This window comes from Pelophylax lessonae (genome assembly GCF_965119305.1).
Source record: "Pelophylax lessonae genome assembly, chromosome: 10".
Lineage (NCBI taxonomy): Eukaryota > Metazoa > Chordata > Amphibia > Anura > Ranidae > Pelophylax > Pelophylax lessonae.
This window is the reverse complement of record NC_138777.1, coordinates 86,646,776-86,663,765: the sequence shown is the minus strand read 5'-3', so window position 1 is coordinate 86,663,765 and position 16,990 is coordinate 86,646,776. Positions and strand designations below refer to the sequence as shown.

The window sequence follows — 16,990 nt, the reverse complement described above, 5'->3', positions numbered from 1 at the left end:
CGCCTCAACAGTTGTTGTTTCCCAGTAGTCTGATGTTCTTCTTTAACCAGTTTAGCTCTTGCACCTGTAGATCTCTGGTCCACAGCAATTTTACATTTCTAAAATGGACCTTTTGAATTGGTCATAACTTAGTCCTTGCTTAAAGCAGAACTAAACCCTCCTACCCTTTACAGCTAAGGAAGCTGCCATCTTAGCCTCTGTTTGATCTGCAGTTACCATGGTGCTGATCAGTTGTGCTGCGATTTGATGGCTGGACAGTTCATTTGAGAGCAAGTAACTGTGACAGTTATCATTCATGGCACGCCTTCAATGTACCAGTTTAAGGAAATTGTTAAATCAATGGATTTAGTTCCACTCTATAGACAAAAATACAATTTAGGACTAAAAGCTAAATTTAAAAAAAAAAAAAAAAAATTTTAACTGGTGTTAGGCTCGGTTCACACTGGGGTGGCTTCAAAGTTGCCCGACTTTGAAGCCGCCCCACACAGTGAGACTTCAGCGCAGCTTGCAAACAACTTCTTTATTAGAAGTCAATACTCTGAAGTCGCCCCAAGTAGTACAGGATCCTTTTTCTAAGTCGGAGCAACTTGAGTCCCTCCGATTAGAACAGTTCTATTGCACTGAATAGAGCGCGGCTTGTCAGGCCAATAAGTCGCCCCAGTGTGAATTGAGCCTTACTGTAAATGAAAAAAGTATACATGTATATTTTGTCCCATTTTGAATGACAATACCAATTCTGGTAAACAGCATAATTAAAGTGGAGTTCCGTCCCCCCCTCCAAAAATTTAAAGCCAGCAGCTAGCAACACATACTGTAGCAACTGACTTTCAATATTACGACACTTACCTGTCCTGGAATCTAGCGATGTCGGCACCGCAGCTGATGTTTCCATCGGCTGTCAGGTGCTTCCACCGCCCTTGCCAGTAAGGGAACCCAGCAGGGAAGCCTTGAGACTTCACGGCCGGGTCCCTTCTACACATGCGCGAAGCGTGCTGCGCTCGGTAACTGGCCTGGAAGCAGATGGAGGAGGGGGGGAGGGGAGGGAACATCTGATGTACCTCGCCGCTGTGAGGTCCGACGGAAGTGGGGACAGGGCGCCTGTCAAAAACAGGTACAAGCTCCCCCCTCCCCCCCCCCCCCGAAAGGTGCCAAATGTGGCACCGGAGGGGAGGAGGAGACGGATAAGCGGAAGTTCCACTTTTGAGTGGAACTCCGCTTTAAGTTTAAATATTAATAGTTAAAAAGAAAAAAAAATCAGCAGAACAATTTTATCTTAAAGGGAAATCCAGTGGAAGCCCAGCAAGGCCTGGTAAGGCAATTCCAGGCAAGGACAAGATCCAGAGACAGGGAGTTGGCTGTGCCCCTCCTCTGAGTCATTAAGCTGTATGTAATATGACTAGCGCTTAACAGCAAGAAAACCAAATTACAGGCTGTTTTTAGCTGAAAAGTAGAAAGAATGGGTAGTAGTATAATGAAAGTCCATGACTATCTCTATTTAACATGTTAAAAAAAAATCAATACCTGAGAAGTTCCAGTTGTCGCAGGAGACTCTGCTTCTCTTTTTGCATATTCTGAGAGACTTTATATGCATCCCTACAGTGAAATCACATAAAGGGTTCAAAATATTTCTGGCTTTTAGATATGACATTTAGTTCACAAAAGGAAACTGAAGTTTGGTTAGTTAATGACTGTTACAGTAATTATTTTTTATCCTGCAATGTATTCAGATGTGTCCATATTTTCTCATAATTTATGCTCTCCGAGTATATTCTTTAAAATTGTTCAATAAAAATGCATTCTTTAAAAAGAAAAAAAAAAAAAAATATATATATATATATATATATATATATATATATATATATTCTATATATTATATTTTCAAATGTTTTTTTATTGGAATCAAACATGAGAGGTATAGCAAACATATACAATATCACATTGCAAAGCTGATACGACATCATATAAGATGTACATTTCCGGCAATTTGCCCAGATCAGCAGTATTCTGCAACAACTACAAATCATCGAAAAATGGCATACAAGGAAAAAGAGAAAGTAAAGGCCTTGTACTCATGGAGCATACTGCAGTGTACGGCCATGCAGGGCTGTGTTTACCTGCTGGAGGTTGCACAGGTGTTCCATCCATCTCTGCACAGCCAGTCCTATTGATGTCAATTGCAATGCAGCAGCTGTATAGACACAGCAGCTGCTCCAAATTTGACAGTTGCGTGGGTACAGGGGAGTGTTCCAGAACTCACACTGCCCACATTCAGGGACGTGCAGCTGCACAGATGTCAAATTGGTAGCAGCGGCTGTGTCCCTACAGCCAACTACATCCCAACTGACAAAAATGGGACTGCCTGCACGGGGATACACAGAACACCTCTCCATCCCGTGCGTGCAAACTTGGCCTCATACAGGCATACGCTCTAGTACGCTCCGTGTGAACAAAGCCTAAAGGGAGGCAGAGGGTATAAAAGAAGTACCATATAAGACAAAAGACATATAGGCATACAGTATATAGTTGTATAGAACTGAGTATTAGAGGCCAGTTGGAATTGGATAAACCTGTATATCTAGGCTGGGAACAGGAGTAAATTATGGTAAATTATAAGAAGGTTAATATTCCATGACTCAAAACTTGTGACCATGGAGCAACTTGTGAAAGCTAATTAAAATCTATGACCTACTGAACAGCACTAAAACTATGTAGTCGCCTTTCACTACTCCATAGTTACATTTGGAATAGTAGCAAATGTTAAACACATTGACAACAACAAAGAGAAAATGTGTCCAATTATCTGGGCAGTTCAATCACCACTTTCTGCCAGAGAGGACAGAGAACCTTATAAATCCAAAATATACATGTAAATATTCCAGTATCTAAGCAGACTCGAAAACAGTTTTTCTTGGAGGTTTGAGATATTGGTATAAGAGGAGAATAATTCCCTTACCTCTGGGGTTATAAAGACAGAGCTGTTCAAAGTGAGTAGATGGCTCAGGAGTCAGCGAATGGTGGTTTCCGGTAAAAATGTTTTATTTGAGCATACCTATAACTCCCTGTAATTGGAAGGATGAAAATATATAGGAGGGTGGCAAATGAGCCAACCCAGAGCTGATGGAGACATATCTCATTGTCACCAGAGAGCCATCTATCCATTCATCCCGTAAATTCACTCCCGTTATAAAATGCAGCTAAGAATAAAGGGTCCCACAAGCAAAAGGGAAGCAATGAGACTACTGAGGACAAACTGTATTTCTTTTTATGCGGATACCAAAGAAGGAGGGACTGATTTACAATCATGTTCAGTGCGGCAAGCACTCTATGACAAACTCAAGTGGACCACAAGAGTTCCTAGAGGTGATAGAGTAGTACAAAAGAAGATTCAAAACAAATCCATGATATATCCAACTCAGGGTTGTGTCACTGTGCTAACTGTGCAAATCTGGCTGCCAGATAATACTGCCATAGATTGAGAAATCAAAGGCCTCCCATTCTCTGGAGTCTGTACAAAAGAAGTATATGATATATGGGCCTTTTCTTAAAAAAATAGGTTCACCTTTATAAAAAAAAAAAAAAAATAATAATAATAAATGCACATTTTTTTGCAGGTAAAAAATTAGCATTTATTCATGTATTTATTAGGAGCCTGCAAAATTGCACCTGTGATCTGATCTGATTGGTGCAGCTGTCTGCCCATACCTCATATGGGCAAGCAGTTACAGAATAACAGGACACATCAATGCACTACCTAGAGTGCTCATCAGCACTCTGGGAGCTCATTGAGAACTACAAGCCATCAGGCCCAAAGGCTGTAGGTACTTGTAGTTTATTCATTCGCATAACTCTGAATAAATGACGCGACCGTGTAGGCATGTTCTTTACAAATTGTGACAGCAAGTGCAGGGAGATGATCCTCGGCCTGCTATCACAATTAGAAGGGGGATTGGGGGATGCTGCAGGAGTGGGAACAATGTTACATGTTCCACACTAAAACTGGGTGGAACATGTAACATATTCCCAAAGGTGAACTTATCCTTTAGGGCTCTTTCACACGGAGCGGACCACATTGCGATCCGCTTCGGCCCTTTTTTTTTTTTTTTCACGGAGCGGATGACACAAGTTTTTTCCGTTTGCGGATGATATACGGACATAATGTAAGTCTATGGGGATTGCGGATGTCAGCGGATGACACCGCTGACATCCGATTTTGCTTCCTTTCCATTTTTTGAACGGAGAAAAAGTAGGGTTCTGTTCCGTTCCAAAAAACGGAACAGAACTGAAAGGAAGAAAATCGGATGTCAGCGGATGGTATTCCGCTGACATCCGCAATGCCATTGACTTACAATATGTCCGTAAATCATCCACAAAAAAATAGGATGATTTGCGGACATACGGAGCGCCCGTGTGAAAGGGCCCTAAAGCCAAATAAATTTCTTAAGCTCTGACTGGATGCCCTCAATTATAGATTTGGGTAAAGATCTAAATTAGAACAAAAGCTTCAGTAATGTAGACATTTATTTTTTTTTTTAACAGCCATGACTCTGCTTAAAAAAGATAAAACGATAAGTGGACTACAATTTAAGGAGATTTTTTAATGTGGCGAAACACTAGAGGCTAGTTATATCAGTAAATGAGTTGAAATGTAGATGTATTTGAATCTCAAGATAGGGCAGAGTGTGGATAGACCAGGTGAAATAAAAATGAGAGCGAATGGACTAACAAGTCAAGGGAGGGAAATTAATTGGCAATTCCGCACACTTAGATAAGTTCACCCCTAGGCCAGACATGTCATGATGAAACATCTTCAAAGTAGAAATGAGGTTTGGGAGAGAAATCATAGGGTTTGTTAAGAACAGTAGAACATCATCTGCATACATACTGATCTTATATTCTGTATTACCTTTAAAATAACTCTTAACATTCACATAAATTCTGATTGCATAGGCTAAGGGCTTTATGGCAAGTTCAAAACGAAGGGGTGACAGTGGGCACCCTTTTCTTGCGCCCCATCCAAAGGCAAAAAATTCAGAGTTTAATAGTTGTTTTGGAGCACAGTGTAATGCCTGAAAACCATTCAAAACCAGGAACTAGTTTTTAAAGTCATATTTGGAAGGTAAATGATTAAGATAGGGCCATGTAATGCTATGAAAAGCCTTGAGTATGTCATGGCTTAAAGGTAGTAGAAGTGAAAAATAGCATCTGGGATTAGGTTAGTAACCAATCGAATGTTGTCTGTAATCTGTTTACAGGGAATAAAGCCCATTTAGTCATGGGAGGTCAGTGTGGTACTGTATAACCGAGACCAATCTGTCAGCCAGTATTCTACCAAAAATGTTTGGATTGGTCTTGATGACAGATAGATAGATTGATAATTATGACGGAGAGTATAGTCTTTGTTAGGCTTAGGACATAGTGGGCTAACAACATTTTGTCTTATAGAATGTAATTATACTAATTATCTAGTTTGGGTGCCAATATTGGGGCAAATATTTTATAGTAAGAGGTCAATTATCTATTACATTCGGGTGCTGTAGGGGTTTTCAGGGATTTACTTTTGCCTATAATTTTGGTTTCAGATCAGGGGGCAATAAGACAAAGCAATTGCTGATCAATAAGTTTAAGAATGCAGATACTATGTAACCAGGCTAGAAAATTGGAGAAGGGCAAATATAAGTGTGGGGGGGGGGGGGTAAATAGATTTATAGAAGGATTCAAAAATGTCTCAAACTTATTTGGGGTGGAAGGAAGTTTCACCATTATGATTCTGAAGTTGTTTAAGAGAGGGATTCAATTTACAAGTTACTAAGTAAATGAATCCAACCTTGGACCAGTGCCGGACTTTTTCAGTTTTTCTAAGAAAATGGTATTTAGTGCTAACTGATTTTGTGTAATTTGTGCTAAAAGGAGGGGAGAGTGGTCCTGAATATGGGTTTGTAAAATGTACCTAATTTAGCTGCAAGTACTGCATGTCCTACAGATAAATTAGCTTCCATTCTTAGAATAACTCAGGTGACCTCTCAGTCATGGTTATTTTTACATGGCTGCTCACTCACTGCTTGAGTCCCTAGGCCTACACACCTTCTTATGAGGGACCCCACTATACTATAGAGAATGCAATAGGAGGAACTAAAGCCTAGTACACACAGGCCGAATGTCTGGCGACATCAGCTGGGTCAATAAAAAAAATGGCCCGTGTATATGGCAGCAGGTACGACATAAGCCAGCCGCTCAGCCAGCTTCTGTCAGACCTACATGCTGGAAAATCAGCAGCTTACCGCCTCCCGATCGCTGTACTAACATCAGATTGTTAGTACTGCAGCTCTGACCGGAGCTGTCAGTTTTTTGGGGTTGAACGAAAAAAAACTCATGGTGTGTACTAGCCTTTAGACATGGGAGTTATGGCAGGCAGACCCTGCTTTTGGAGTGTCCAAGTCACAGAAGAAGACAGGAGCCGGCTCACCCCACCTTAAACTAAATTATGAAATTTGAAGTGATTGGCCTTTGATAGCAGCAGAAATTGAGGATATAACAATGTAATCTGATTTGTAACAGATCTCCCTGTTGCATGTTCAGATCATTTGGTTGTGATTAAAGTCTTTCCGATGTAAAGTGGTAAATGTCATATATCCCAATATGCTGGTGGCAGATGCAGCTGGAAATCTATGCCAATATGCTGGTGGCAGATGCAGCTGGAAATCTATACATGTTTACTGAAGGACTCCTGCAGAGGTTTTACTATGTAATTGTTTATGTCTTGTTTTTTAACCAAAAATGATTTAACTGTGTTATAGGTGTATGTGAGCAGGGCCAATTGATTGGTACCTACAATGGAATAAAGGTAATCTGAGACCAAGGAAGACAGCAGCAAGGTTCTCATTTACAGTTCAATACGTACACTATTGCAACAGTGCCTCAATATTACAGGCAACCCAAGTATAACTGCTCTTAACAACGTTGGCGATATTTTACCATAGTCTAGGTACTTGAGCACGCATTTTGGTAGGCTACATTACTGAAACAGCATCTGATGATGGGGCAGGCTGATAGATAGAACAGTGATGCCGGCACTTCTAGTAACCAGATAGAAGGTCCTAGTCCCAACTCTCTAGGGTTCCCAGATGGGGGGGTCCCTGCACTATCCCTCTTAAACCAGAACCTCCCCTAACACTAAGTACACTGTCCCTTGCCAGCAGGGATCCTGTAGCTGCACTATCTACTTTGCAAATGTGCACCAACTGCAGTGGTGCAGTGCTATTTATTAGCATTGCCCTCACTAAAGATGACTAAAGTTCAATCCGACAGCTGCTCTCCTGATGACACCTACGGAGGCCTCAGAGGAATTAAAGCTCCTGTCATCCCCTATTCCCTTTGAACAGCTGCTGCTGCAACAGTGCCACCTACAGAGGGGAGGCTGAACTGCACATATCTACATGTACATCTGTAATAAAGTATTCCTGCTATTAATGTAAACACAAATAGACTTTTTTTTTTTCATATGTAAAGTAGTTCTAATGGCTAGACATTTTACCTTTATTTATGCACTAAGGTAAAAAATATCCCGCTAGTTGTATCACCCCCTCACTTCCCTTTATACTTACTTGAACCTGATCTCAATCCAGCATTGTGCCGTCTGCAGCGGCACCAGTCTTTCTTTCTCTATCCTCACAGGCTCATACCATTGTATAGAGCAGGTAAGTATACCTGGCTTATTTTTCTAATTTTAAAAAAATACTCTTTACAACAACCTTTGTTGGTTAAACTGGATGGACTTATGTCTTTTTTCAACCTGATTAGTACCTGCTTTAAACTTAACGATTCGCCAGTCATAAGGCTAGTATGCAATATTTCATAGCTACTGTACTTCCAAAAAAGCAAATATTTAAATCACAACCAAATCTCACTCCGGATCTCCTGAGACCAGCAGGCAGAGGCAGCAGATACTGTATACAGTTATGAGGCTGGAGGCATCCTCATACCAAGAACTGCACTGCTATTTCAGGGTACTGCCTAATCACAATTAAAGCGGAGTTCCGGGCACAGAAATAATTTTTCAACAAACAGACCCCCGGGACAGTCAGGACTAGTACATTCCACAATGGCTAGCGTCTGATCTGTCCCGGTTCGCACTTACCTTTTAGAAGAAATACTCACTTATAAAATTTCTTCCACAGCGTTTCCATCTCTCTTGTGGGCAGCTGAAGCCGGCGCGGTCCTCTTCGGCGTCTTCTTCCGCGTCTTCTTCTCCCAGAATGCGCCTGCACCGGCCCCTCTTGTCACTTCCGGTGCAGCGCCGCATTCCTCCACAGCTTCTGGGCATGCCCAGAAGCTGTTTAGCAGGGGAATGCGGCGTCGCCCGGGAGGTGACGAGCGGGGCCGGTGCCGTCGCATTGATTCCTGAGAGTGATGACGTTCAGCTCCCAGGAATCAGTGCAAGCCCGGAAGTGACGGCGGAGCCGCGGCACAGAGGGAGGAAGTGAAGACTAGGTGAGTATATTCGATCTTCAATTACAAGGTGAGTAAATAAAAAAAAAAAAACCTAACTATCCAATTCCTTTTCAGGTGAAGGGGAACAAGCGGACGGGCACAAAAAAAAATATCGATTTTGTGCCCGGAACTCCGCTTTAAGATTTCTAAATGTTCCCTATTGCACAGAAAATCTTCCACGGTTTTGAATTTCCACTTTAATGTGGTGTGTTACCCCAACATAGAGGGATATCTACCTCTTCTTGCATTTCTGCTCCTCTTGCTCTTGTTTGCGCAGGTTCATCAGGCTTGCCTGTGCCTTTTCCAAGTCAGTCTTGGTCTTCTCAAGTTGCTCGATGAGGTCCTCATTAAGCTGTCTCAAGCGATCATTTTGAACTCGTGTCTCAAGTTGCTCACTGTTTAAAGATTGTAACTGATGCTCCAGCTGTTTCATGAAATATGGGACAGAGGTCAGTACTCGCTTTAACACAAGCTGCGTAAAATGAAAAATAATTCACAAACATTGAAAAACAAAGAGTGGGAGAAAGTGTAGCAATTACAAACAAAAATGTATTGAGTGAAAAATCTGGAATACATAATGTAAAAAAAAAAAAAATACAATGTAAAATGTTTCTTAGTTACACTCTACACAGGAAAGGAGTTTTAAAGCTTTAGGCAGACCAGGGCTTTTGCAAACACCTTTCTCCTAGCAGGAGAAAAGCAGGTTCAAAAACGCACCGAAGTTGAGTTTTTGCAATTGCACTTGGCTGCATTTATGTGCAAGAAGTACTTGGCCGTTTATTTAATTGGCAAGAATATTACATTTTTCTGGTCATTGAAATGAAAATAATGCTTTGTCATTTGCAAAAGATATACCAGTGCATATCAAGCTTAAAGTAAATCTGTACTTTGCCCATACAAAGGTTCCTTTTCACTTCTGCCTTGCAATTAAACAAACTTACCTTTTCTTTGCTCTGCCAACACTAAGTTTGCCTGTCAGAGTAAATAGAAAAGCCCATTATAAGTCACAACCTGGAGCTTAAACAGGGCTAAGGGCTTTCTCCCACCCATCACGTGACAATGCTGGCAGCCAGAACTGGAAAATGCCAACCACCAGTTCTGTCAAATGGGATAAGAAGGGAGCAAGCCACATGCTTCCCCATAACCAGAGGTACCAGGTATGTCACTTCACTTTCCAGGGAGAATGGTGTAGCAGGGCAGTATATGGCAGATAAATATGAGCGGCTGTAGGGGCCAGCCTAAAGTAAGCTAGATGCTTGGCCCTGCATGAGACAAGCACTAGAGCATTTTAATAGAACAGACACTGAAAAAAAAGAGATATGGGGCCATGGGCGTCTGCAGGTAGGGACAAGGAGGGGCAAATGCCCCCCCTTGAATCTCAACTTTCCCTTTCAAGTGGTTGTTAGGCCACTTTTTACCATCCTGTCTGTTCTGTTTTATAATCCTGTGTGCCTTTGTGTCTGTGAATGCGTTTTAAAAAAATAAGTCGTTCTTTACCAGTTTTCAAAGGGCCGAGCGCAGCTCACGCGACCTGTTGGCTCTCTCCTCTCCCCGTCTGACAGCTGCCTGCAGCAGGTGGGGCTGAGGATTCCTTGCTGTCATCAGTTAGGAGGGGAGGAGGAGGGGAGAGGCGGCGGATCACGTGGGCGGCGATCGGCGCTCTGAAAACTTGTAAAGAATGGCTTATTTTTATAAAACACAGACAAAGGAGCACACAGGATTATTAAACAGACTGTAGACAGGATATAAAACTTTAAATGAAACTACAGCAGCAGGAGGGGAGGGGGGTGGGCACTGCCACAGGAGCAGACAGGCAGGGAGGGGAGAGAGGACAGAGGAGGAAAGGAGAGCTGCAGATGACGGAGACACGTAGACTGACCACGGTGTCAGGGCTCAGCAGCCATTGTATACCGTGGTCAGTTTACAGAGGGGAGGTTATAGCCAGGCAGGATCAGCCAGGTATTTTAGGGGATAGAAGGGGCCAAATTACACAGCAAAAGACTGTGCTATATAACATGATTTAAAGGAACAAGCTCAATTTTTTTTTTTTGGTTAACAAATGCTTTAAAAATAAATGCTGCTGTTTGCTCTTTAAAAATAAATACTAAAAATAAGTATAATGACTAAGTCCCTCCCCTTCATGACATTGTTGAAAAGGTGTGGAGCATGGGTAACCTTAAAATAATGCCCCCCCCCCCCCCCCGAAAAAAGTGGCAGCCAAAAAAAAAAATATTAATGAAAGGTGGGTGCATGCAGAGTTAATGCTGTAAGAGAGGGGAATTCCTGCGATCACAGGCATTTCCTGAATGAGTTACTATAGAAGGTGTGCTCTTATCGGAGGCATATATCCCAGCTGTCCACTTTGTGTACTTGCAACTTTCTTTGCTTATGTCATCCACTGATCCTTAGCATTATTGTTTTTTAAATAGAACACATTTTTATTGAGGTTTTCCATAAGTTTACAAAAAAGACAGACTGCAAAAAGGAACAGATAAAACACATGCCTCCCATTAAACTTTAACACTAGGTATGATGTCAGACTTCAAAATGGAAAAATGTTTTTTTTTTTTTTGCACAGTCTATAAAAGGAGCAAGTTAAGCATAGTATTACCTTATTGTACATGGTGTAAACTGTATGAGTAAGGCAGCATAGTTGGTTACTACATTGAGAAAGGAAAAAAAAAAGAAAAAAAGTGTGGAAGGATAGCAAAGAAAATGTACAGGTGGAACTGAAGGGAGGTGCAAGAGTGAGTAGGGGGGTAGGAAAGAGAAGAGCGCTTCCCCATCAAGACTCTGTTGGTCATCCGCTCTGCTCCGACATATCTGAGATATAGGTCTCACTGTCTTTAGGGTGTAGAACAGGGCTGCTCAACCTTTTGAAGAGCAAGGGCCTCCTAAGTGTCTTAGTAACCGGTCATGGGCCACAATGAAATAAAATAGTTCAGAATTAAATTTTTTTGTATTTTGAAAAGCATAATGAACATTTTCCTCCTGCAGCCACTAAATGCCGGTGAGAGGGAGAGGAGGAGAATGGTCTTCAGCAGTTGCAGGAGGAAATTGTAGAGGATTAGTTCCTGTACATGCCACTCCCGCCACCCTCCCTGTCCAGTGTAAAACAGAATGTGATAGGGAGGCCGCACAGGCCCCCTGGAGCATGGGGTGAAGGGCGGGGGGGGTTATTCTTAAGACACATCTCAACTATGTGCTTTTACCACCCCCCAAACCACAAATGTACTGTGAACAAGCCCTTACTGTCCTGAGCCCCCTTAAGGCCCCTTTTACATGGGGCAGAATTTGCTTGCTCATTGGGGGATCTGTCTGCTGATATTCTGAGCAGACAAAGCCTGCTCTGCTCTATGGGCCCTCCAATCCAATCTGCCCAGACAGAGGGGAACAGATTCCCATTAGATTTTTTTAGCAGAACTGATCGGTTTGGAGGTAGGTGGGTGTAAACGGACACAAGTCAGTTTACATCTGATGCTTCATAGAAGTAAATGGAGGGTCTGATCGGGTCCACCTGAAAAACAGACAGTCGAACCAGATCGGACGTTTGGTGTGAAAGGGGCCTAAGACTGCTTTCACACTTATGTAGTGCAGTTTACCCACACCGCGGGTGCCACACAGTGCACCTTCAGCTTTCCTGTGGGTTAGCTGCGCTTTGCTATTGATTTCTATTATATCTCGCAGATGTAGTGCACTTTCTGAAAGTTCACCAAAACTCCTGCATTCAGAAGTTTTGGTGTGCTTTCAAAAAGCTCTCCAAACCCGAAAGTTCTAATAGAATGGCTCAGTGCAGGTAACCCACAAGAAAGCCGCAGGTGCGCTGTGCTGCACCTGCAGATAAGTGTGAAAGTAGTCCAATAATCATTTCCAAACTATGCCCATTGCTCATGTATGTCCATTGCACCAAATACTGTATAATAATAATAATAAATATACCCATTCCTACTGTGATATTCATAAACTGATCTTTTTATTCTGCACTTTCTGCAGGCATCACTGGCTGTAGTGTAGGAAATCTTCCTGTCCCAGGTGGAGTGCATTTGGGGTATCACTTTGCCTGGGACAGGAGCCGGCGCTATAGAGGAAGCATCGGCTTATGGGGCTCCTGCTCCCTCCACAGCCACTTACTTCTTCCGATGCTGGCTCTATACACAGATCCACACTGATGCTCTGGGATGGCGGGACAACAACCCAGGATCTGGGCTTGCCGACCCGCTATCCCAGAGCAGGAGTTTGCGAGCCACCAGTTGGGCACCCCTGGGGTAGAATATTGATCTGGGTGCTTCAAACTGTCAAACTTTCGGTAAGAATCTTGGGAGGGGAGCATAATGTTCCTCCATCCCATCTGGTTAAGTTCTACAATCCACTCCATAGATGTTGGGGAATTGAGCAGTGTTTGTCTTTCAAATTATCCAGGTGGGACCACATTGATTCAATATATGTATGCTGACTCCAAACTGCAGCTTACCAATACATGCAGCCATGGGAGAAAGGACCCACTCATCATAAACCAGTTGTTTGTAAAAAATTCTGCAGGCCATCTTTAAACTTCAATATGTTCCTCTTTTGTGACTTCATTTTGGCAAAAACACTTTCAAAACAGTTACTTAGGAGCTCGTATCAAGCACATTGGTTTACAGCCATGTGCAGATTACCATATATTTATGAAGCTGTGAACGTGACATTCATCAAACATCGCTGCATGTTCATGAGCTATGTGTTGAAATTGCAGTGATTAATTCAACTGCAGTAAACGTTTGATGAATTTTCACTGCTTTATAAATATGCCCTTAGATGCCCTTCACTATTTCCAGGTCAAAGCAAGATCTGGACAAAAGGGATTTTTTAGTACATCTTTCTTTATATTTTTTGACTTTTTATTTTCTGACAATTCAGTTAAATAGAGAAGTTATCTACTAAGTGCAAACAACTTTTATGCTTCCCATATCACATTTCCTCGAATATAGATATTCCTGGTTTTAGCTGCATTCACTTGCATTTAGGCACGCAAAACCAGGCTAAACGTTCCCCAGACACATACGTTTCTGTTTTGTGTAATCACACCTAGACTGAATTCACCTAGACTATGCCTAACATCTAGGTGTGCATCTAAGCATAGCAAAAATGTACATGCTTGAAGGTGTGTTCATAAATTAGCTCCAGATACAATTGGGCAGCTGTATTTTAACTCCCATGTGCATGGTTCCTAAATGGCTGCTGGATACCCCCTACCTTGATTGTAACTACCAGCCAAGCATACTAAATTTGACAACAACTTCAAGGGAAATGCCAAGAAGCCCTAAAAACTAGATTAGAATTTACAATCATCCCAAATTTTATTTTTTAAACTAGTAATGACGGCGATCAGAGACTTCTAGCAGGACTGCAATATTGCAAGCAGACAATCAAACACTTCAGACACTGATACTTTGTGGGAACCAGTGACACTAATACAGTGATCAGTGCTAAAAACATGCACTGTCACTGTACTGATGACACTGGCTGGGAAGGGGTTAAACATCTAGGGTGATCAAAGGGTTAACTGTGTGTCTAGCCAGTGTTTTTGTGTACTGTGTTAGGTGCTTTTAGTATTAGTATTTTAGCTTTTAGTATTTGTAACTGCTGACTTTTAATTTTTTGAGGGGGGGCTGGAGCTCTTCTTTAAAACAGAAATAACAGCCACCAGATGGTCATACAGAATCTTGGCACTCAGTTTATTTGTGTTCCGAACAGTTTCCAGGCTTGCTAGCATGGATCTACCAGACAGGAGAACATACTGTGAACATTTTATTTCCGATGGTGTAATTCATATGGCTAATACATTTTTCCTGATATTTAAAATGCACCCTTCTTCCATCCATTATATAAAATATATATATTAAATAGCGTCCTGCGCCCAAAAATGTTCCACCAAGCAGGGGGTAGCACCCAGGTTGCTGTGATAGGCATCACAAAAACATACCAACATTTCCTCCTTTACCCGCACACACAGATCCCCATATCTCAATAAAATGTCCTACAAGCTATGGGGCAGCACGCAGGTTGCTGTGGTATGTGACACACAATTGCATTTAATTTGTGTGGATTGTATGGATCTTACAAAAAGATGTTGAACAACTTATAAAGATTAGTGGATATTCTCGTCCTAATGTTTGCAATCTGCCCCCTCCCACTTCGAACCACAAGCTAACATGAAAGAGAAAAGTAGGCGTAAAACACCTAGTGCCTTACCCGTGGACACCTTTAAAAAGTTTATTAAAATGGCAAAGACATAATCACAGATATGAAGAGTAAAAATTGCATATAGAGAATCCACCACATGTAAACATGTCCCTGTAATTGGACTGCTGACTCAAGAGCTCTGAGGAAGGGAGCATGACTCCCGAAACGCGTCAGAGGTCCAATTACAGGGACATTTCTACATGTGGTGGATTCTCTATATGCGATTTTTACTCTTCATGTCTGTGAGTATGTCTTTGGCATTTTGATAAACTTTTTAAAGGTGTCCACGGGTAATGCACTAGGTGTTTGCGCCTCTTTTTCTCTTTCATGTGCTTATATTTGGTGTTCCCTGCCTGAGGAGAGTGGCACGCCTGTCATCCCCATCAGAGTGAGCACTTGGGTGATTTGGTTGTTATTAACATGAATGGTTGGGGAGTGCGACCCTTTGACTTTACAACAAAGGCAAAAAACTCAGATGTCTAATGACAGGCAGACTGTCTACATTTCAGACTTCACCCTGAGGTTTGTGGCCTTAAAGGAAATGTGTACTGAGAAAATATAGAGGCTGTCATTGCTGAATACCAGAATCAGCATGCAGATCAGGTCATCTAATGTTTCCTCTGCCTCTGACATCACTAGTTGCAATTTTTTTTAGTGTGTTTGCCCCGTCACCATTAGGAAAAAGATATAGAACTCCTAAAAGCCACACCAATTGCTTGATGTAAATAATTTTCCCTAGGGCGGTATTGTCTATTAACCCACCAGGTGCAGAGTTTAAAGGAAATTTTATGTAAATTTTATTTTTTACTTTTTTTTTTTAAATATTTTTTGCTATATTTAAGGATGGATATGTTGGCGTGTGTTTTTCAAAAGAATGCATGTATGGTTGTGTTGAAATTTTTTATTTTTTATTTTTAATATTGCTGTTGTAAAGTATAATGTGTACCTTGATAAATTTCATTAATTTCATTGCATTTACACAATGACAAAGTTCTATCTAATGCTATATTAGGGGTGAGCGGCACAGTAGTATTGAGGCCATAGATCGCCAGAGAATGGGAATTTTCAGATTAAGAACAGCAATGCCAGCACCCATACTTTCTTCAGAACAGGTCATTTTTTTGACACTTCAAGGAAAAGGGGCAGTGCTTTTTTTTTCTCAGAGAAAAGGTGCAGGAACTCCCCCCTTCTAAGTCTCTGCCCCTTACCCACCTCCGAGCACTGACCCTTAGTTCCACTCCTACCCACCTCTGGGTACCGACCCTTGGGTCCACGCCTTACCCAGTCCCTCGATTAGCCACTTTTAGAGAACATAGAGCCAAGTATCACTGTGTTGTATTAAGTAATTTGTATGGAATTTGGTAATAACATGAAAAGCTATAAAATAGATTCCTAGCAGCAACCACCAATCTCCCAGCTGTCAGCATCAATAGACTCTCCAGCAGCCAGAAACCCCTCAGTAACAAAAGATCCTCCACCAGCAACAATAAATTGCCATGCAAAAATAGATCCCCTCAAGCAACAATAGATCCCCTAGCAGTCAGCATCAGTAGACCCTTCATCACACCCCAGCACCCCTTTCCAATGCATACATTCAGTGCCAGAGGTGCCCAAACTGCCTTCACGTTAAAAAAAAGCCCTGAATAAGAGTAAGTACTGTAAGATGGAATAGGAGTGAGAGACAGTGCTCTGTACCTGTCGCTGTCGCAAAACAATGCCCTCAAGCTCTTGTTCCTTCCTCATTAGTTCCCTCTGCAAAGTGGTTTGTCTGTCCTGTTGTCTGGTGGAATCCTGCACATAAGAACAATGTAATCAGTCGGATATCAAATATCATGATGACATATTTTTACAGAAGACAAAGCCGTGTCTAATGCTGGCCCCATAGCAATAAGATTTTCATTGGAACAGCTAGATTATAATTTTACCCTACCTAATATGATGGAAATTGAGTGGATTAGTTAGATATCGGCACTGCATAGTTATTAGTAACTTTGTCAGATAAAATCTGGGGATTTGATGTATGGCCAGCTTAATCCTTTTAGAGTCTTCACTTATCTAAGATGTGCTGGCCTGAAGGTTGTTCAATACCTAGGAGTGGAGTTGGGGGAAATCCTGGTAAAAAGAAGAAGAGGCTGTTCAGAGATCCAGAGAATAACTACTGCAGGAGAATAGTTTTTAAGTCCTTGAGAAGTGCATTCCATGTAATAGGCAATGGCGTAGGCTGAGTTAGGACATGCGTGCCTGAATAGCTGGGTGTGGTGGAGATCTAAACACAATG

General features: G+C 41.8%; 1 protein-coding gene across 1 annotated transcript in view; it reads right to left on the bottom strand.

The window, feature by feature from the left end:
• CRACR2B (calcium release activated channel regulator 2B) overlaps positions 1–16,990 on the bottom strand; it is a 103,415-nt gene that overhangs the window by 1,769 nt on the left and 84,656 nt on the right. Inside the window, exons 7-9 of the mRNA XM_082269730.1 lie at positions 16,408–16,503; positions 8,724–8,911; positions 1,522–1,593 (exon numbers count right to left, since the gene is read on the bottom strand). Of these exons, the coding sequence (XP_082125856.1) occupies positions 1,522–1,593; positions 8,724–8,911; positions 16,408–16,503 (356 nt within the window). The remainder of the gene's footprint in view (positions 1–1,521; positions 1,594–8,723; positions 8,912–16,407; positions 16,504–16,990) is intronic.